Below are 20,941 nucleotides of genomic sequence, written 5' to 3'. Positions count from 1 at the left end.
TGGGAACGTGACCGGATATCAGACAGGGAGCTGGGAACGTGACCGGATATCAGGCAGGGAGCTGGGCGTGTGACCGGATATCACGCAGGGAGCTGGGAACGTGACCGGATATCAGGCAGGGAGCTGGGAACGTGACCGGATATCAGGCAGGGAGCTGGGAACGTGACCGGATATCAGACAGGGAGCTGGGAACGTGACCGGATATCAGGCAGGGAGCTGGGAACGTGACCGGATATCAGACAGGGAGCTGGGAACGTGACCGGATATCAGACAGGGAGCTGGGAACGGGACCGGATATTAGACAGGGAGCTGGGAACGTGACCGGATATCAGACAGGGAGCTGGGAACGGGACCGGATATTAGACAGGGAGCTGGGAACGGGACCGGATATCAGACAGGGAGCTGGGAACGGGACAAGATATCAGACAGGGAGCTGGGAATGTGACCAGATGTCAGTCAGAGAGCGGGGACAGTGACCGGATATCAGACAGGGAGCTGGGAACGTGACCGGATATCAGACAGGGAGCTGGGAACGTGACCGGATATCAGACAGGGAGCTGGGAACGGGACCAGATATCAGACAGGGAGCTGGGAATGTGACCGGATATCAGACAGGGAGCTGGGAACGTGACCGGATATCAGGCAGGGAGCTGGGAACGGGACCGGATATTAGACAGGGAGCTGGGAACGTGTCCAGATATCAGAAAGGGAGCTGGGACCGTGACCGGATATCAGGCAGGGAGCTGGGAATGTGACCAGATATCAGACAGGGAGCTGGGAACAAGACCGGATATCAGACAGGAAGCTGGGAACGTGACCAGATATCAGACAGGGAGCTGGGAACAAGACCGGATATCAGACAGGGAGCTGGGAACAAGACCGGATATCAGACAGGGAGCTGGGAATGTGACCAGATATCAGACAGGGAGCTGGGAACGGGACCAGATATCAGACAGGGCGCTGGGAACGTGACCGGATATCAGACAGGGAGCTGGGAACTTGACCGGATATCAGACAGGGAGCTGGGAACGTGACCGGATATCAGACAGGGAGCTGGGAACGTGTCCAGATATCAGACAGGGATGGGGAACGTGACCGGATATCAGACAGGGAGCTGGGAACGGGACCAGATATCAGACAGGGCGCTGGGAACGTGACCGGATATCAGACAGGGAGCTGGGAACGTGACCGGATATCAGACAGGGAGCTGGGAACGTGACCGGATATCAGACAGGGAGCTGGGAACGTGTCCAGATATCAGACAGGGAGCTGGGAACAAGACCGGATATCAGACAGGGAGCTGGGAATGTGACCAGATATCAGACAGGGAGCTGGGAACGTGACCGGATATCACACAGGGAGCTGGGAATGTGACCAGATATCAGACAGGGAGCTGGGAACGGGACCGGATATCAGACAGGGAGCTGGGACCGTGACCGGATATCAGACAGGGAGCTGGGAATGTGACCAGATATCAGACAGGGAGCTGGGAATGTGACCAGATATCAGACAGGGAGCTGGGAATGTGACCAAATCTCAGACAGGGAGCTGGGGGTGTGACCGGATATCAGACAGGGAGCTGGGAACAAGACCGGATATCAGACAGGGAGCTGGGAATGTGACCGGATATCAGACAGGGAGCTGGGGGTGTGACCGGATATCAGACAGGGAGCTGGGGGTGTGACCGGATATCAGACAGGGAGCTGGGAACGTGACCGGATATCAGACAGGGAGCTGGGAACGTGACCAGATCTCAGACAGGGAGCTGGGAATGTGACCAGATATCAGACAGGGAGCTGGGAACGTGACCGGATATCAGACAGGGACCTGGGAATGTGACCAGATATCAGACAGGGAGCTGGGGGTGTGACCGGATATCAGTCACGGAGCTGGGAATGTGACCGGATATCAGACAGGGAGCTGGAACGTGACCAAAGATTAGACAGGGAGCTGGGAACGTGACCGGATATCAGACAGGGAGCTGGGAATGTGACCAGATATCAGACAGGGAGCTGGGAATGTGACCAGATATCAGACAGGGAGCTGGGGGTGTGACCGGATATCAGACAGGGAACTGGGGGTGTGACTGGATATCAGACACGGAGCTGGGAATGTGACCAGATACCAGACAGGGAGCTGGGGGTGTGACCGTATATGAGACAGGGAGCTGGGAACGTGACCGGATATCAGACAGGGAGCTGGGAATGTGACCAGATATCAGACAGGGAGCTGGGGGTGTGACCGGATATCACACAGGGAGCTGGGGTGTGACTGGATATCAGACACGGAGCTGGGAATGTGACCAGATATCAGACAGGGAGCTGGAACGTGACAAAAGGTTAGACAGGGAGCTGGGAACATGACTAGATATCAGACAGGGAGCTGGGAGAGTGACCAAAAATGGATATCGTTCCCTCTCTCTAACATACTCATTGTTGCCAAACAATTTACATGAATCGTGGGGAGTAACCATCTGTACAAATGAAGGTATCAATAGCTCGAAAGATATAATACCCGCAACTGTATTTCCTGGAGTCAGCACCAAACTCACTCCCGATATCTGTTTTTCAATATGTAAAGTACGGAGGCCCCATGCCTATTTCCTTACTGAGGGTCAGTAGTGAGGGAATGCTGCACTGTCAGAGGGTCAGTACTGAGGGAGTGCTACACTGTCAGAGGGTCCGAACTGAGGGAGTGCTGCTCTGTCAGAGGATCAGTACTGAGGGAGTGCTGCTCTGTCAGAGGATCAGTACTGAAGGAGTGCTGCACTGTCAGAGGATTAGTACTGAAGGAGTGCTGCACTGTCAGAGGGTCAGTACTGAGGGAGCGCTGCACTGTCAGAGGGTCAGTACTGTGGGAGAGCTGCACTGTCAGAGGGTCAGTACTGAGGGAGTGCTGCACTGTCACAGGGTCAGTACTGAGGGAGCGCTGCACTGTCAGAGGGTCAGTACTGAGGGAGCGCTGCACTGTCAGAGGGTCAGTACTGAGGGAGTGCTGCTCTGTCAGAGGGTCAGTACTGAGGGAGTGCTGACCTGTCAGAGGGTCAGTACTGAGGGAGTGCTGCACTGTCAGAGGGTCAGTACTGAGGGAGTGCTGCACTGTCGGAGGGCCGATATTGAGGGAGTAATGCACTATTAGAGCATCAGGACTGAGGGAGTGCTACAATGTCAAGAGGGTCAATACTGAGGGAGTGCTGCACTGTCAGAGAGTCAGTACTGAGGGAGAGCTGCACTGTCAGAGAGTCAGTACTAAGGGAGAGCTGCACTGTCAGAGGGTCAGTACTGAAGGAGTGCTGCACTGTCAGAGGATCAGTACTGAAGGAGTGCTGCACTGTCAGAGGGTCAGTACTGAGGGAGCGCTGCACTGTCAGAGGGTCAGTACTGAGGGAGTGCCGCACTGTTAGAGGGTCAGTACTGAAGGAGCGCTGCACTGTCAGAGGGTCAGTACTGAGGGAGTGCTACACTGTCAGAGGGTCAGTACTGAGGGAGTGCTGCACTGTCAGAGGGTCAGAACTGAGGGAGTGCTGCACTGTCCGAGGGTCAGTACTGAGGGAGTGCTGCACTGCCAGAGGGTCAGTACTGAGGGAGTGCTGCACTGTCAGACGGTCAGTACTGAGGGAGTGCTATACTGTCAGAGGGTCAGTACTGAGGGACTGCTGCACTGTCAGAGGGTCAGTACTGAGGGAGCGCTGCACTGTCAGAGGGTAAGTACTACACTGTCAGAGGGTCAGTACTGAGGGAGAGCTGCACTGTCAGAGGGTCAGTGCTGAGGGAGTGCTGCACTGTCAGAGGGTCAGTACTGAGGGAGAGCTGCATTGTCAGAGGGTCAGTACTGTGGGAGAGCTGCACTGTCAGAGGGTCAGTACTGAGGGAGTGCTGCACTGTCAGAGGGTCAGTACTGAGGGAGCGCTGCACTGTTAGAGGGTCAGTACTGAGGGAGTGCTGCACTGTCAGAGGGTCAGTACTGAGGGAGTGCTGCACTGTCAGAGGGTCAGTACTAAGGGAGAGCTGCACTGTCAGAGGGTCAGTCCTGAGGGAGTGCTGCACTGTCAGAGGGTCAGTACTGTGGGAGTGCTGCACTGTCAGAGGGTCAGTACTGAGGGAGCGCTGCACTGTCAGAGGGTCAGTACTGAGGGAGTGCTGCACTGTCAGACGGTCAGTACTGTGGGAGTGCTGCACTGTCAGAGGGTCAGTACTGAGGGAGTGCTGCACTGCCAGAGGGTCAGTACTGAGGGAGTGCTGCACTGTCAGAGGGTCAGTACTGAGGGAGCGCTGCACTGTCAGAGGGTCAGTACAGAGCGAGTGCTGCTCTGTCAGAGCGTCAGTACTGAGGGAGTGCTGCACTGTCAGACGGTCAGTATTGAGGGAGCGCTGCACTGTGAGAGGGTCAGTACTGAGGGAGTGCTGCACTGTCAGAGGGTCAGTACTGAGGGAGTGCTGCACTGTCGGAGGGTCAGTACTGAGGGAGTGATGCACTGTCCGAGGGTCAGTACTGAGGGAGCGCTGCACTGTTAGAGGGTCAGTACTGAGGGAGTGATGCACTGTCAGAGGGTCAGTACTGAGGGAGTGCTGCACTGTCAGAGGGTCAGTACTGAGGGAGTGCTGCACTGTCAGAGGGTCAGTACTAAGGGAGTGCTGCACTGTCAGAGGGTCAGTACTGAGGGAGTGCTGCACTGTCAGAGAGTCAGTAATGAGGGAGTGCTGCACTGTCAGAGGGTCAGCACTGAGGGAGTGCTGTACTGTCAGAGGGTCAGTACTGTGGGAGTACTGCACTGTCAGAGGGTCAGTACTGAGGGAGTGCTGTACTGTCAGAGGGTCAGTACTGAGGGAGTGCTGTACTGTCAGAGTTGGAAGGGGGGTTGGGAAGAATCCCTGAATGAGGATTGGGAAAACCTTAATCGGGGGTTGAGGAAGCTCTGAGCGAGAGGAGGGTGACGTGCTCAGCAAATGCGGGTAATTCGTTACCGTTGATGACTTCTTGCCGCTTGACTTCACTTTTCTTCAGCCTGAGGAGGGTTTCGGAGTTGATGAGTTGCCGCCAGCTCGGCGGGTCAGCCTCCAGCTCCGGAACGCGCGGCCCATTATCCTCAGACTGGGGAGACAGAAAGGACTGCTGGCTGTCTGCTCCTCCGCTCCCACCAGGCTCCACACTACAGGGTGAGAGAAATCACAGCGTGAATGAGGATGGGGGGAGGTTACAAGAGTTGGCGTGACCCAGACAGGGTGAAGAGAGAGAGATAGTGCACCCATGCGAGAGAGAGAGATAGCATGGGCGAGGGGTCGCACACATCGGAAAAGTAGAGATAGCGCACAGGGGAGGGAGGGAGAGTTGGTACGTGGGCGAGAGGGAGAGGGCACTCGGGCGAGAGAGGGAGATGGTACTGTGGCGAGAGGGGGACATGGCACTCGGGCGAGAGAGGGAGTTGGCACTCGGGCGAGAGAGGGAGTTGGCACTCGGGCGAGAGAGGGAGTTGGCACTCGGGCGAGAGAGGGAGTTGGCACTCGGGCGAGAGAGGGAGTTGGCACTCGGGCGAGAGAGGGAGTTGGCACTCGGGCGAGAGAGGGAGTTGGCACTCGGGCGAGAGAGGGAGTTGGCACTCGGGCGAGAGAGGGAGTTGGCACTCGGGCGAGAGAGGGAGTTGGCACTCGGGCGAGAGAGGGAGTTGGCACTCGGGCGAGAGAGGGAGTTGGCACTCGGGCGAGAGAGGGAGTTGGCACTCGGGCGAGAGAGGGAGTTGGCACTCGGGCGAGAGAGGGAGTTGGCACTCGGGCGAGAGAGGGAGTTGGCACTCGGGCGAGAGAGGGAGTTGGCACTCGGGCGAGAGAGGGAGTTGGCACTCGGGCGAGAGAGGGAGTTGGCACTCGGGCGAGAGAGGGAGTTGGCACTCGGGCGAGAGAGGGAGTTGGCACTCGGGCGAGAGAGGGAGATGGCACTCGGGCGAGAGAGGGAGATGGCACTCGGGCGAGAGAGGGAGATGGCACTCGGGCGAGAGAGGGAGTTGGCACTCGGGCGAGAGAGGGAGTTGGCACTCGGGCGAGAGAGGGAGTTGGCACTCGGGCGAGAGAGGGAGTTGGCACTCGGGCGAGAGAGGGAGTTGGCACTCGGGCGAGAGAGGGAGTTGGCACTCGGGCGAGAGAGGGAGTTGGCACTCGGGCGAGAGAGGGAGTTGGCACTCGGGCGAGAGAGGGAGTTGGCACTCGGGCGAGAGAGGGAGTTGGCACTCGGGCGAGAGAGGGAGTTGGCACTCGGGCGAGAGAGGGAGTTGGCACTCGGGCGAGAGAGGGAGTTGGCACTCGGGCGAGAGAGGGAGTTGGCACTCGGGCGAGAGAGGGAGTTGGCACTCGGGCGAGAGAGGGAGTTGGCACTCGGGCGAGAGAGGGAGTTGGCACTCGGGCGAGAGAGGGAGTTGGCACTCGGGCGAGAGAGGGAGTTGGCACTCGGGCGAGAGAGGGAGTTGGCACTCGGGCGAGAGAGGGAGTTGGCACTCGGGCGAGAGAGGGAGTTGGCACTCGGGCGAGAGAGGGAGTTGGCACTCGGGCGAGAGAGGGAGTTGGCACTCGGGCGAGAGAGGGAGTTGGCACTCGGGCGAGAGAGGGAGTTGGCACTCGGGCGAGAGAGGGAGTTGGCACTCGGGCGAGAGAGGGAGTTGGCACTCGGGCGAGGGAGGGTGATGGTACGTGGGTTAAAAAGAGAGATGGTACGTGGGTTAAAAAGAGAGATGGCACGTGGGCGAGCAAGGGAGATGGTACGTGGGTTAGAAAGAGAGATGGCACGTGGGCGAGCAAGGGAGATGGCACTCGGGCGAGAGAGGGAGGTGGTACTATGGCGAGAGAGGAAGATGGCACTCGGGCGCGAGGGGATGATGGCAATCGGGAGAGAGAGGAAGATGGCACTCGGGCGAGAGAAGAAGATGGCACTCGGGCGAGAGAAGAAGATGGCACTCGGGCGAGAGAAGAAGATGGCACTCGGGCGAGAGGGGAAGATGGCACTCGGGCGAGAGGAGAAGATGGCACTCGGGCGAGAGAGGAAGATGGCACTCGGGCGAGAGAGGAAGATGGCACTCGGGCGAGAAAGGAAGATGGCACTCGGGCGAGAGGGGAAGATGGCACTCGGGCGAGAGAGGGAGATGGCACTCGAGCGAGAGAGGAAGATGGCACGAGGGCGAGAGAGGAAGATGGCACTAGGGCGAGAGAGGAAGATGGCACTCGGGCGAGAGAGGAAGATGGCACTCGGGCGAGAGGGCAAGATAGCACTAGGGCGAGAGAGGAAGATGGTACTCGGGCGAGAGGGGAAGATGGCACTAGGGCGAGAGAGGAAGATGGCACTCGGGCGAGAGAGGGAGTTGGCACTCGGGCGAGAGAGGGAGTTGGCACTCGGGCGAGAGAGGGAGTTGGCACTCGGGCGAGAGAGGGAGTTGGCACTCGGGCGAGAGAGGGAGTTGGCACTCGGGCGAGAGAGGGAGTTGGCACTCGGGCGAGAGAGGGAGTTGGCACTCGGGCGAGAGAGGGAGTTGGCACTCGGGCGAGTGAGGGAGTTGGCACTCGGGCGAGAGAGGGAGTTGGCACTCGGGCGAGAGAGGGAGTTGGCACTCGGGCGAGAGAGGGAGTTGGCACTCGGGCGAGAGAGGGAGTTGGCACTCGGGCGAGAGAGGGAGTTGGCACTCGGACGAGAGGGAGTTGGCACTCGGGCGAGAGAGGGAATTGGCACTCGGGCGAGAGAGGGAGTTGGCACTCGGGCGAGAGAGGGAGTTGGCACTCGGGCGAGAGAGGGAGTTGGCACTCGGGCGAGAGAGGGAGTTGGCACTCGGGCGAGAGAGGGAGTTGGCACTCGGGCGAGAAAGGGAGTTGGCACTCGGGCGAGAGAGGGAGTTGGCACTCGGGCGAGAGAGGGAGTTGGCACTCGGGCGAGAGAGGGAGTTGGCACTCGGGCGAGAGAGGGAGTTGGCACTCGGGCGAGAGAGGGAGTTGGCACTCGGACGAGAGAGGGAGTTGGCACTCGGGCGAGAGGGAGTTGGCACTCGGGCGAGAGGGAGTTGGCACTCGGGCGAGAGAGGGAGTTGGCACTCGGGCGAGAGAGGGAGTTGGCACTGTGGCGAGAGGGGGACATGGCACTCGGGCGAGAGAGGGAGTTGGCACTCGGGCGAGAGAGGGAGTTGGCACGCGGGCAAGAGAGGGAGTTGGCACTCCGGCGAGAGAGGGAGTTGGCACTCGGGTGAGAGGGGGAGTTGGCACTCGGGCGAGAGAGGGAGTTGGCACGCGGGCGAGAGAGGGAGTTGGCACGCGGGCGAGAGAGGGAGTTGGCACGCGGGCGAGAGAGGGAGTTGGCACTCGGGTGAGAGGGGGAGTTGGCACTCGGGCGAGAGGGAGTTGGCACGCGGGCGAGAGAGGGAGTTGGCACGCGGGCAAGAGAGGGAGTTGGCACGCGGGCAAGAGGGAGATGGCACTCGGGCGAGAGAGGGAGTTGGCACCCGGGCAAGAGAGGGAGTTGGCACGCGGGCAAGAGAGGGAGATGGCACTCGGGCGAGAGAGTGAGTTGGCACCCGGGCAAGAGAGGGAGTTGGCACGCGGGCAAGAGAGGGAGATGGCACTCGGGCGAGAGAGGGAGTTGGCACCCGGGCAAGAGAGGGATTTGGCACTCGGGCGAGAGAGTGAGTTGGCACGCGGGCGAGAGAGTGAGTTGGCACGCGGGCGAGGGAGGGTGAATGTACGTGGAATGAACGGCCTGGGAGAGTGAGAGGGCGCGGGGACGGACCTGGGATAGTGCGAGAGCGCTGGGGGTGTAGGGAGAGTGAGAGGGCGCGCGGGGGGGGGGAAGGTAGAGTGAGAGGGTGCGGGGACGGGCCTGGGAGACAGTGAGAGGGCGCGGGGACGGGCCTGGGAGACAGTGAGAGGGCGCGGGGACGGGCCTGGGAGACAGTGAGTGGGCGCGGGGACGGGCCTTGGATAGTGAGAGGGCGCCGGGGCGGGCCCTGGAGAGTGAGAGAGAGCGGGCACGGGCCCCGGACAGTGAGAGGGCGCGGGGGCCGGCCTGGGACAGTGCGAGAGCGCGGGGGCCGGCCTGGGACAGTGCGAGAGCGCGGGGGCCGGCCTGGGACAGAGCGAGAGCGCGGGGGCGGGCCTGGGACAGTGCGAGAGCGCGGGGGCCGGCCTGGGACAGTGCGAGAGCGCGGGGGCCGGCCTGCGACAGTGCGAGAGGGCGGGGGCCGGCCTGGGAAAGTGCGAGAGCGCGGGGGCCGGCCTGGGACAATGCGAGAGCGCGGGGGCCGGCCTGGGACAGTGCGAGAGCGCGGGCGCCGGCCTGGGACAGTGCGAGAGCGCGGGGGCCGGCCTGGGACAGTGTGAGAGCGCGGGGGCCGGCCTGGGACAGTGCGAGAGCGCGGGGGCCGGCCTGGGACAGTTCGAGAGCGTGAGGGCCGGCCTGGGACAGTGCGAGAGCGCGGGGGCCGGCCTGGGACAGTGCGAGAGCGCGGGGGCCGGCCTGGGACAGTGCGAGAGCGCGGGGGCCGGCCTGGGACAGTGCGAGAGCGCGGGGGCCGGCCTGGGACAGTGTGAGAGCGCGGGGGCCGGCCTGGGACAGTGTGAGAGCGCGGGGGCCGGCCTGGGACAGTGCGAGAGCGCGGGGGCCGGCCTGGGACAGTGCGAGAGCGCGGAGGCCGGCCTGCGACAGTGCGAGAGCGCGAGGGCCGGCCTGGGACAGTGCGAGCGCGCGGGGGCCGGCCTGGGACAGTGCGAGAGCGCGGGGGCCGGCCTGCGACAGTGCGAGAGCGCGAGGGCCGGCCTGGGACAGTGCGAGAGCGCGGGGGCCGGCCTGGGACAGTGCGAGAGCGCGGAGGCCGGCCTGGGACAGTGCGAGAGCGCGGGGACCGGCCTGGGACAGTGCGAGAGCGCGAGGGCCGGCCTGGGACAGTGCGAGAGCGCGGGGACCGGCCTGGGACAGTGCGAGAGCGCGGGGGCGTGCCTGGGACAGTGCGAGAGCGCGGGGGCCGGCCTGGGACAGTGCAAGAGCGCGGAGGCCGGCCTGCGACAGTGCGAGAGCGCGAGGGCCGGCCTGGGACAGTGCGAGCGCGCGGGGGCCGGCCTGGGACAGTGCGAGAGCGCGGGGGGCCGGCCTGCGACAGTGCGAGAGCGCGAGGGCCGGCCTGGGACAGTGCGAGAGCGCGGGGGCCGGCCTGGGACAGTGCGAGAGCGCGGAGGCCGGCCTGGGACAGTGCGAGAGCGCGGGGACCGGCCTGGGACAGTGCGAGAGCGCGAGGGCCGGCCTGGGACAGTGCGAGAGCGCGGGGACCGGCCTGGGACAGTGCGAGAGCGCGGGGGCGTGCCTGGGACAGTGCGAGAGCGCGGGGGCCGGCCTGGGACAGTGCAAGAGCGCGGGGGCCGGCCTGGGACAGTGCGAGAGCGCGGGGACCGGCCTGGGACAGTGCGGGGGTGCGAGGGCCGGCCCGGGACAGTGCAAGAGCGCGGGGGCCGGACTGGGACAGTGCAAGAGCGCGGGGGCCGGCCTGGGACAGTGCGAGAGCGCGGGGGCCGGCCTGGGACAGTGCGAGAGCGCGGAGGCCGGCCTGGGACAGTGCGAGAGCGCGGGGACCGGCCTGGGACAGTGCGAGAGCGCGAGGGCCGGCCTGGGACAGTGCGAGAGCGCGGGGACCGGCCTGGGACAGTGCGAGAGCGCGGGGGCGTGCCTGGGACAGTGCGAGAGCGCGGGGGCCGGCCTGGGACAGTGCAAGAGCGCGTGGGCCGGCCTGGGACAGTGCGAGAGCGCGGGGACCGGCCTGGGACAGTGCGGGGGTGCGAGGGCCGGCCCGGGACAGTGCAAGAGCGCGGGGGCCGGACTGGGACAGTGCAAGAGCGCGGGGGCCGGCCTGGGACAGTGCGAGAGCGCGGGGGCCGGCCTGGGACAGTGCGAGAGCGGGGGGGCCGGCCTGGGACAGTGCGAGAGCGCGGGGACCGGCCTGGGACAGTGCGAGAGCGCGGGGGCCGGCCTGGGACAGTGCGAGAGCGCGGGGGAAGGCCTGGGACAGCGCAAGAGCGCGGGGGCCGGCCTGGGACAGTGCGAGAGTGCGGGGGAAGGCCTGGGACAGCGCGAGAGCGCGGGAACCGGCCTGGGACAGTGCGAGAGCGCGGGGGCCGGCCTGGGACAGTGCGATAGCGCGGGGGAAGGCCTGGGACAGCGCGAGAGCGCGGGGGCCGGCCTGGGACAGTGCGAGAGCGCGGGGGAAGGCCTGGGACAGCGCAAGAGCGCGGGGGAAGGCCTGGGACAGCGCGAGAGCGCGGGGCCCGGCCTGGGAGAGTGAGAGGATGCGGGCCGGGCATGGGCGAATGAGGGGGCGCCGGGACGGGCGTGGGAGAGTGAGAGCGTGCGGGGGTGGGCATGGGAGAGTGAGAGGGCGCGGAGGCTGGCGTGGGAGAGTGAGAGGATGCGGGGCCTGGCGTGGGCAAGTGAGGGGGCGCCGGGACGGGCGTGGGAGAGTGAGAGGGCGCGGGGGTGGGAGAGTGAGAGGGCACGGGGGCCGGCCTGGGACCGTGAGAGGGCGCGGGGACGGCCTGGGAGACAGTGAGAGGGCGCGGGGACGGGCCTGGGACAGTGAGTGGGCGCGGGCCTGGGAGAGTGAGAGGGCGCGGGGATGGGCCTGGGACGGTGAGAGGGCGCGGGGACGGGCCTGGGATGGTGAGAGGGCGTGGTGACCGGCCTGGGACAGTGAGAGGGCGCGGGGACGGGCCTGGGACAGTGCGAGAGCGCGGGGACCGGCCTGGGACAGTGCGAGAGTGCGGGGGCCGGCCTGGGACAGTGCGAGAGTGCGGGGGCCGGCCTGGGACAGTGCGAGAGCGCGGGGGCCGGCCTGGGACAGTGCGAGAGCGCGGGGGCCGGCCTGGGACAGTGCGAGAGCTGGGGGGCCGGCCTGGGACAGTGCGAGAGCGCGGGGACCGGCCTGGGACAGTGCGAGAGCGCGGGGGCCGGCCTGGGACAGTGCGAGAGTGCGGGGGAAGGCCTGGGACAGCGCGAGAGCGCGGGGGCCGGCCTGGGACAGTGCGAGAGCGCGGGGGAAGGCCTGGGACAGCGCGAGAGCGCGGGGACCGGCCTGGGACAGTGCGAGAGCGCGGGGGCCGGCCTGGGACAGTGCGAGAGCGCGAGGGCCAGCCTGGGACAGTGCGAGAGCGCGGGGACCGGCCTGGGACAGTGCGAGAGCGCGGGGGCCGGCCTGGGACAGTGCGAGAGCGCGAGGGCCGGCCTGGGACAGTGCAAGAGCGCGGGGGCGTGCCTGGGACAGTGCGAGAGCGCGGGGGCCGGCCTGGGACAGTGCGAGAGCGCGGGGGCCGGCCTGGGACAGTGTGAGAGCGCGGGGGCCGGCCTGGGACAGTGCAAGAGCGCGGGGGCCGGCCTGGGACAGTGCGAGAGCGCGGGGACCGGCCTGGGACAGTGCGAGAGTGCGGGGGCCGGCCTGGGACAGTGCGAGAGCGCGGGGGCCGGCCTGGGACAGTGCAAGAGCGCGGGGGCCGGCCTGGGACAGTGCGAGAGCGCGGGGGCCGGCCTGGGACAGTGCGAGAGCGGGGGGGCCGGCCTGGGACAGTGCGAGAGCGCGGGGACCGGCCTGGGACAGTGCGAGAGCGCGGGGGCCGGCCTGGGACAGTGCGAGAGCGCGGGGGAAGGCCTGGGACAGCGCGAGAGCGCGGGGGCCGGCCTGGGACAGTGCGAGAGCGCGGGGGAAGGCCTGGGACAGCGCGAGAGCGCGGGGACCGGCCTGGGACAGTGCGAGAGCGCGGGGGCCGGCCTGGGACAGTGCGAGAGCGCGGGGGAAGGCCTGGGACAGCGCGAGAGCGCGGGGGCCGGCCTGGGACAGTGCGAGAGCGCGGGGGAAGGCCTGGGACAGCGCGAGAGCGCGGGGGAAGGCCTGGGACAGCGCGAGAGCGCGGGGCCCGGCCTGGGAGAGTGAGAGGATGCGGGCCGGGCATGGGCGAATGAGGGGGCGCCGGGACGGGCGTGGGAGAGTGAGAGCGTGCGGGGGTGGGCATGGGAGAGTGAGAGGGCGCGGAGGCTGGCGTGGGAGAGTGAGAGGATGCGGGGCCTGGCGTGGGCAAGTGAGGGGGCGCCGGGACGGGCGTGGGAGAGTGAGAGGGCGCGGGGGTGGGAGAGTGAGAGGGCACGGGGGCCGGCCTGGGACCGTGAGAGGGCGCGGGGACGGCCTGGGAGACAGTGAGAGGGCGCGGGGACGGGCCTGGGACAGTGAGTGGGCGCGGGCCTGGGAGAGTGAGAGGGCGCGGGGATGGGCCTGGGACGGTGAGAGGGCGCGGGGACGGGCCTGGGATGGTGAGAGGGCGTGGTGACCGGCCTGGGACAGTGAGAGGGCGCGGGGACGGGCCTGGGACAGTGAGTGGGCGCGGGGGCGGGCCTTGGATAGTGAGAGGGCGCGGGGACAGGCCTGGGACAGTGATAGGGTGCGGGGGCGGGCCCTGGGGAGTGAGAGGACGCGGGGACGGGAATGGGACAGTGAGAGGACGCGGGGACGGGCCTGGGACAGTGAGAGGGCGCGGGGACGGGCCTGGGACAGTGAGAGGGCGCGGGGACGGGTCTGTGACAGTGAGAGGGCGCGGGGACGGGCCTGTGACAGTGAGAGGGCGCGGGCCTGGGAGAGTGAGAGGGCGCGGGGATGGGCCTGGGACGGTGAGAGGGCGCGGGGACGGGCCTGGGATGGTGAGAGGGCGTGGTGACCGGCCTGGGACAGTGAGAGGGCGCTGGGACCGGCCTGGGACAGTGAGAGGGCGCGGGGATGGGCCTGGGACAGTGAGTGGGCGCGGGGGCGGGCCTTGGATAGTGAGGGGGCGCGGGGGTGGGCCCTGAAGAGTGAGAGAGAGCGGCGACAGGTCCGGGACAGTGAGAGGGCGCGGGGACGGGTCTGAGACAGTGAGAGGGCGCGGGGACAGGCCTGGGACAGTGATAGGGCGCGGGGGCGGGCCCTGGGGAGTGAGAGGACGCGGGGACGGGAATGGGACAGTGAGAGGACGCGGGGACGGGCCTGGGACAGTGAGAGGGCGCGGGGATGGGCCCTGGAGAATAAGAGGGCGCGGGGGCGGGCCCGGGACAGCGAGAGGGGGCTGGGACGGCCTGCGACAGTGAGAGGGCGCGGGGACGGGCCTGTGACAGTGAGAGGGCGCGGGTGCGGGCCTGGGAGAGTGAGAGGGCGTGGGGACGGGCCTGGGACGGTGAGAGGGCGTGGGGACAGGCCTGGGAGAGTGAGAGGGCGCGGGGATGTGCCTGAAACGGTGAGAGGGCGTGGGGACGGGCCCGGGAGAGTGAGTGGGCGTGGGGGCGGGCCTTGGATAGTGAGTGGCCACGGGGGCGGGCCCTGGAGAGTGAGAGAGAGCGGGGACAGGCCCGGGACAGTGAGAGGGCGCGGGGACGGGTCTGAGACAGTGAGAGGACGTGGGGACGGGCTTGGGACAGTGAGAGGGCGCGGGGACGGGCCCTGGAGAATAAGAGGGCGCGGGGGCGGGCCCGGGACAGTGAGAGGGCGCTGGGACGACCTGCGACAGTGAGACGGCGCGGGGACGGGCCTGTGACAGTGAGAGGGCGCGGGTGCGGGCCTGGGAGAGTGAGAGGGCGCGGGTGCGGGCCTGGGAGAGTGAGAGGGCGCGGGGACGGGCCTGGGACGGTGAGAGGGCATGGGGACGGGCCTGGGAGAGTGAGAGGGTGCGGGGACGGGCCTGGGATGGTGAGAGGGTGCGGGGACGTGCCTGAAACGGTGAGAGGGCGTGGGGACGGGCCTGGGAGAGTGAGAGGGCGCGGGGACGGGCCTGGGAGAGTGAGAGGGCGCAGGGGGTGGGGGGTGGGGGGGGGGGGGGGGTAGCAGGGAGCGTGAGAGGGCGCGGAGACGGGCCTGGGACAGTGAGAGGGCGCGGTGACCGGCCTGGGACAGTGAGAGGGCGCTGGGACCGGACCTGGGACAGTGAGAGGGCGTGGGGACGGGCCTGGGAGACAGTGAGAGGGCGCGGGGATGGGCCTGGGAGACAGTGAGAGGGCGCGGTGACCGGCCTGGGACAGTGAGAGGGCGTGGGGACGGGCCTGGGAGACAGTGAGAGGGCGCGGGGATGGGCCTGGGACAGTGACTGGGCGCGTGGGCGGGCCTTGGATAGTGAGAGGGCGCGGGGGCGGGCCCTGGAGAGTGAGAGAGAGCGGGCACGGGCCCCGGACAGTGAGAGGGCACTGGGACGGCCTTCGACAGTGAGAGGGCATGGGTACGGGCCTGGGAGAGTGTGAGGGCGCTGGGACGGGCCTGGGACAGTTAGAGGGCGTGGGTACGGGCCTGGGAGAGTGAGAGGGTGTGAGGACGGGCCTGGGACGGTGAGAGGGCGTGGGGACGGGCCTGGGAGAGTGAGAGGGTGTGGGGATGGGCCTGGGAGAGTGAGAGGGCCTGTGGACGGGCCTGGGAGAGTGAGAGGGCCTGGGGACGGGCCTGGGAGAGTGAGAGGGCGCGGGGGTGGGCCTGGGACAGTGAGAGGGCGCGGGGGCCGGCTTGGGACAGTGCGAGAGCGCTGGGTCGGGCCTGGGACAGTGCGAGGGCCGGCCGGGGACAGTGCGAGAGCGCGGGGACCGGCCTGGGACAGTGCGAGAGCGCGGGGGCTGGCCTGGGACAGTGCGAGCGCGCGGGGGCCGGCCTGGGACAGTTCGAGAGCGCGAGGGCCGGCCTGGGACAGAGCGAGAGCGCGGGGGCCGGCCTGCGACAGTGCGAGAGCGCGGGGGCCGGCCTGGGACAGTGCGAGAGCGCGGGCGTCGGCCTGGGACAGTGCGAGAGCGCGGGCGTCGGCCTGGGACAGAGTGAGAGCGCGGGGGCCGGCCTGGGACAGTGCGAGAGCGCGGGCGCCGGCCTGGGACAGTGCGAGAGCGCGGGGGCCGGCCTGGGACAGTGCGAGAGCGCGGGGGCCGGCCTGGGACAGTGCGAGAGCGCGGGGGCCGGCCTGCGACAGTGCGAGAGCGCGGGGACCGGCCTGGGACAGTGCGAGAGCGCGGGGGCCGGCCTGGGACAGTGCGAGAGCGCGGGGGCCGGCCTGGGACAGTGCGAGAGCGCGGGGGCCGGCCTGGGACAGTGCGAGAGCGCGGGGGTCGGCCTGGGACAGTGCGAGAGCGCGGGGGCCGGCCTGGGACAGTGCGAGAGCGCGGGCGCCGGCCTGGGACAGTGCGAGAGCGCGGGGGCCGGCTTGGGACAGTGCGAGAGCGCGGGGGAAGGCCTGGGACAGTGCGAGAGCGCGGGGGCCGGCCTGGGACAGTGCGAGAGCGCGGGGGCCGGCCTGGGACAGTGCGAGAGCGCGGGCGCCGGCCTGGGACAGTGCGAGAGCGCGGGGGCCGGCTTGGGACAGTGCGAGAGCGCGGGGGAAGGCCTGGGACAGTGCGAGAGCGCGGGCGCCGGCCTGGGACAGTGCGAGAGCGCGGGGGCCGGCCTGGGACAGTGCGAGAGCGCGGGGGCCGGCCTGGGACAGTGCGAGAGCGCGGGGGCCGGCCTGGGACAGTTCGAGAGCGCGAGGGCCGGCCTGGGACAGTGCGAGCGCGCGGGGGCCGGCCTGGGACAGTGCGAGAGCGCGGGGGCCGGCCTGGGACAGTGCGAGAGCGCGGGGGCCGGCCTGGGACAGTGCGAGAGCGCGGGGGCCGGCCTGGGACAGAGCGAGAGCGTGGGGGTCGGCCTGGGACAGAGCGAGAGCGCGGGGGCCGGACTGGGACAGTGCGAGAGCGCGGGGGCCGGCCTGGGACAGTGCGAGAGCGCGGGGGCCGGCCTGCGACAGTGCGAGAGCGCGGGGGCCGGCCTGCGACAGTGCGAGAGCGCGGGGGCCGGCCTGGGACAGTGCGAGAGCGCGGGGGCCGGCCTGGGACAGAGCGAGAGCGCGGGGGTCGGCCTGGGACAGAGCGAGAGCGCGGGGGCCGGACTGGGACAGTGCGAGAGCGCGGGCGCCGGCCTGGGACAGTGCGAGAGCGCGGGGGCCGGCCTGGGACAGTTAGAGAGCGCGAGGGCCGGCCTGGGACAGTGCGAGAGCGCGGGGGAAGGCCTGGGACAGTGCGAGAGCGCGGGGGCCGGCCTGGGACAGTGCGAGAGAGCGGGGCTGGCCTGGGACAGAGCGAGAGCGAGGGGGTCGGCCTGGGACAGAGCGAGGGCGCGGGGGCCGGCCTGGGACAGTGCGAGAGCGCGGGGGCCGGCCTGGGACAGTGCGAGAGTGCGGGCGCCGGCCTGGGACAGTGCGAGAGTGCGGGCGCCGGCCTGGGACACTGCGAGAGCGCGGGGGCGGGCCTCGGACAGAGCGAGAGCGCGGGGGCGGGCCTGGGACAGAGCGAGAGCGCGGGGGTCGGCCTGGGACAGAGCGAGGGCGCGGGGGCCGGCCTGGGACAGTGCGAGAGTGCGGGGGCTGGCCTGGGACAGAGCGAGAGCGCGGGGGTCGGCCTGGGACAGAGCGAGGGCGCGGGGGCCGGCCTGGGACAGTGCGAGAGCGCGGGGGCCGGCCTGGGACAGTGCGAGAGCGCGGGGGCCGGACTGGGACAGTGCGAGAGCGCGGGGGTCGGCCTGGGACAGAGCGAGGGCGCGGGGGCCGGCCGGGGACAGTGCGAGAGTGCGGGGGCCGGCCTGGGACAGAGCGAGAGCGCGGGGGTCGGCCTGGGACAGAGCGAGGGCGCGGGGGCCGGCCTGGGACAGTGCGAGGGCGCGGGGGCCGGCCTGGGACAGTGCGAGAGCGCGGGCGCCGGCCTGGGACAGTGCGAGAGCGCGGGGACCGGCCTGGGACAGTGCGAGAGCGCGGGGGCCGGCCTGGGACAGTGCGAGAGCGCGGGGGTCGGCCTGGGACAGTGCGAGAGCGCGGGGGCCGGCCTGGGACAGTGCGAGAGCGCGGGGGCCGGCCTGGGACAGTGCGAGAGCGCGGGGGCCGGCCTGGGACAGTGCGAGAGCGCGGGCGCCGGCCTGGGACAGTGCGAGAGCGCGGGCGCCGGCCTGGGACAGTGCGAGAGCGCGGGGGCCGGCTTGGGACAGTGCGAGAGCGCGGGGGAAGGCCTGGGACAGTGCGAGAGCGCGGGGGCCGGCCTGGGACAGTGCGGGAGCGCAGGGCCGGCCTGGGACAGTGCGGGAGCGCAGGGCCGGCCTGGGACAGTGCGAGAGCGCGGGGGCCGGCCTGGGACAGTGCGAGAGCGCGGGGGCCGGCCTGGGACAGTGCGAGCGCGCGGGGGCCAGCCTGGGACAGTTCGAGAGCGCGAGGGCCGGCCTGGGACAGTGCGAGAGCGCGGGGGCCGGCCTGGGACAGTGCGAGAGCGCGGGGGAAGGCCTGGGACAGTGCGAGAGCGCGGGGGAAGGCCTGGGGCAGTGCGAGAGTGCGGGCGCCGGCCTGCGACAGTGCGAGAGCGCGGGGGAAGGCCTGGGACAGTGCGAGAGCGCGGGGGAAGGCCTGGGACAGTGCGAGAGCGCGGGGGCCGGCCTGGGACAGTGCGAGAGCGCGGGGGTCGGCCTGGGACAGAGCGAGGGCGCGGGGGCCGGCCTGGGACAGTGCGAGAGCGCGGGCGCCGGCCTGGGACAGTGCGAGAGCGCGGGGGCCGGATTGGGACAGTGCGAGAGCGCAGGGGAAGGCCTGGGACAGTGCGAGAGCGCGGGGGCCGGCCTGGGACAGTGCGGGAGCGCAGGGCCGGCCTGGGACAGTGCGAGAGCGCGGGGGCCGGCCTGCGACAGTGCGAGAGCGCGGGGGCCGGCCTGGGACAGTGCGAGAGCGCGGGGGTCGGCCTGGGACAGAGCGAGGGCGCGGGGGCCGGCCTGGGACAGTGCGAGAGCGCGGGGGCCGGCTTGGGACAGTGCGAGAGCGCGGGGGAAGGCCTGGGACAGTGCGAGAGCGCGGGGGCCGGCCTGGGACAGTGCGAGAGCGCGGGGGCCGGCCTGGGACAGTGCGAGAGCGCGGGGGCCGGCCTGGGACAGTGCGAGAGCGCGGGCGCCGGCCTGGGACAGTGCGAGAGCGCGGGGGCCGGCTTGGGACAGTGCGAGAGCGCGGGGGAAGGCCTGGGACAGTGCGAGAGCGTGGGGGCCGGCCTGGGACAGTGCGGGAGCGCAGGGCCGGCCTGGGACAGTGCGAGAGCGCGGGGCCCGGCCTGGGACAGTGCGAGAGCGCGGGGGCCGGCCTGGGACAGTGCGAGCGCGCGGGGGCCGGCCTGGGACAGTTCGAGAGCGCGAGGGCCGGCCTGGGACAGTGCGAGCGCGCGGGGGCCGGCCTGGGACAGTGCGAGAGCGCGGGGGCCGGCCTGCGACAGTGCGAGAGCGCGGGGGCCGGCCTGGGACAGTGCGAGAGCGCGGGGGCCGGCCTGGGACAGTGCGAGAGCCGGCTTGGGACAGTGCGAGAGCGCGGGGGCCGGCCTGGGACTGAGCGAGAGCGCGGGGGTCGGCCTGGGACAGTGCGAGAGCGTGGGGGCCGGCCTGGGACAGAGCAAGAGCGCGGGGGTCGGCCTGGGACAGTGCGAGAGCGCGGGGGCCGGCTTGGGACAGTGCGAGAGCGCGGGGGAAGGCCTGGGACAGTGCGAGAGCGCAGGGCCGGCCTGGGACAGTGCGAGAGCGCGGGGGCCGGCCTGGGACAGTGCGAGAGCCGGCCTGGGACACTGCGAGAGCGCGGGGGCCGGCCTGCGACAGTGCGAGAGCGCGGGGGCCGGCCTGGGACAGTGCGAGAGCGCGGGGGCCGGCCCGGGACAGTGCGAGAGCGCGGGCGCCGGCCTGGGACAGTGCGAGAGCGCGGGGGTCGGCCTGGGACAGTGCGAGAGCGCGGGGGCCGGCCTGGGACAGAGCGAGGGCGCGGGGGTCGGCCTGGGACAGAGCGAGGGCGCGGGGGCCGGCCTGGGACAGTGCGAGAGCGCGGGCGCCGGCCTGGGACAGTGCGAGAGCCGGCTTGGGACAGTGCGAGAGCGCGGGGGCCGGCTTGGGACAGTGCGAGAGCGCGGGGGAAGGCCTGGGACAGTGCGAGAGCGCGGGGGCCGGCCTGGGACAGTGCGGGAGCGCAGGGCCGGCCTGGGACAGTGCGGGAGCGCACGGCCGGCCTGGGACTGTGCGAGAGCGCGGGGGCCGGCCTGGGACTGTGCGAGAGCGCGGGGGCCGGCCTGGGACAGAGCGAGAGCGCGGGGGCCGGCCTGGGACAGTGCGAGCGCGCGGGGGCCGGCCTGGGACAGTGCGAGCGCGCGGGGGCCGGCCTGGGACAGTGCGAGAGCGCGGGCGCCGGCCTGGGACAGTTCGAGAGCGCGAGGGCCGGCCTGGGACAGTGCGAGAGCGCGGGGGCCGGCCTGGGACAGTGCGAGAGCGCGGGGGCCGGCCTGGGACAGTGCGAGAGCGCGGGGGCTGGCCTGGGACAGTGCGAGAGCGCGGGGGCCGGCCTGGGACAGTGCGAGAGCGCGGGCGCCGGCCTGGGACAGTGCGAGAGCGCGGGGGCCGGCCTGGGACACTGCGAGAGCGCGGGGGTCGGCCTGGGACAGAGCGAGAGCGCGGGGGTCGGCCTGGGACAGTGCGAGAGCGCGGGGGCCGGCCTGGGACAGTGCGAGAGCGCGGGGGCCGGCCTGGGACAGTGCGAGAGCGCGGGGGCCGGCCTGGGACAGTGCGAGCGCGCGGGGGCCGGCCTGGGACAGTGCGAGAGCGCGGGGGCCGGCCTGGGACAGTGCGCGAGCGCGGGGGTCGGCCTGGGACAGAGCGAGAGCGCGGGGGCCGGCCTGGGACAGTGCGAGAGCGCGGGGGCCGGCCTGCGACAGTGCGAGAGCGCGGGGGCCGGCTTGGGACAGTGCGAGAGCGCGGGGGCCGGCCTGGGACAGTGCGAGAGCGCGGGCGCCGGCCTGGGACAGTGCGAGAGCGCGGGCGCCGGCCTGGGACAGTGCGAGAGCGCGGGGGCCGGCTTGGGACAGTGCGAGAGCGCGGGGGAAGGCCTGCGACAGTGCGAGAGCGCGGGGGCCGGATGGGACAGTGCGGGAG

At 69.7% G+C, this 20,941-nt stretch overlaps 1 protein-coding gene across 1 annotated transcript in view; it reads right to left on the bottom strand.

Moving 5' to 3' along the window:
• Positions 1 to 4,893: 4,893 nt before the first annotated feature.
• The window catches only part of LOC140387097 (rho guanine nucleotide exchange factor 12-like), a 235,067-nt gene continuing 219,019 nt past the window's right edge, over positions 4,894 to 20,941 (bottom strand). Inside the window, exon 14 of the mRNA XM_072470106.1 lies at positions 4,894 to 5,149. Within this exon, the coding sequence (XP_072326207.1) occupies positions 4,894 to 5,149 (256 nt within the window). The remainder of the gene's footprint in view (positions 5,150 to 20,941) is intronic.

The sequence above is a fragment of the Scyliorhinus torazame genome, chromosome 12 (genome assembly GCF_047496885.1).
Source record: "Scyliorhinus torazame isolate Kashiwa2021f chromosome 12, sScyTor2.1, whole genome shotgun sequence".
Taxonomy (NCBI): domain Eukaryota; kingdom Metazoa; phylum Chordata; class Chondrichthyes; order Carcharhiniformes; family Scyliorhinidae; genus Scyliorhinus; species Scyliorhinus torazame.
The sequence above is the reverse complement of the archived record's forward strand: the minus strand, read 5'-3'. Positions and strand labels throughout refer to the sequence as shown.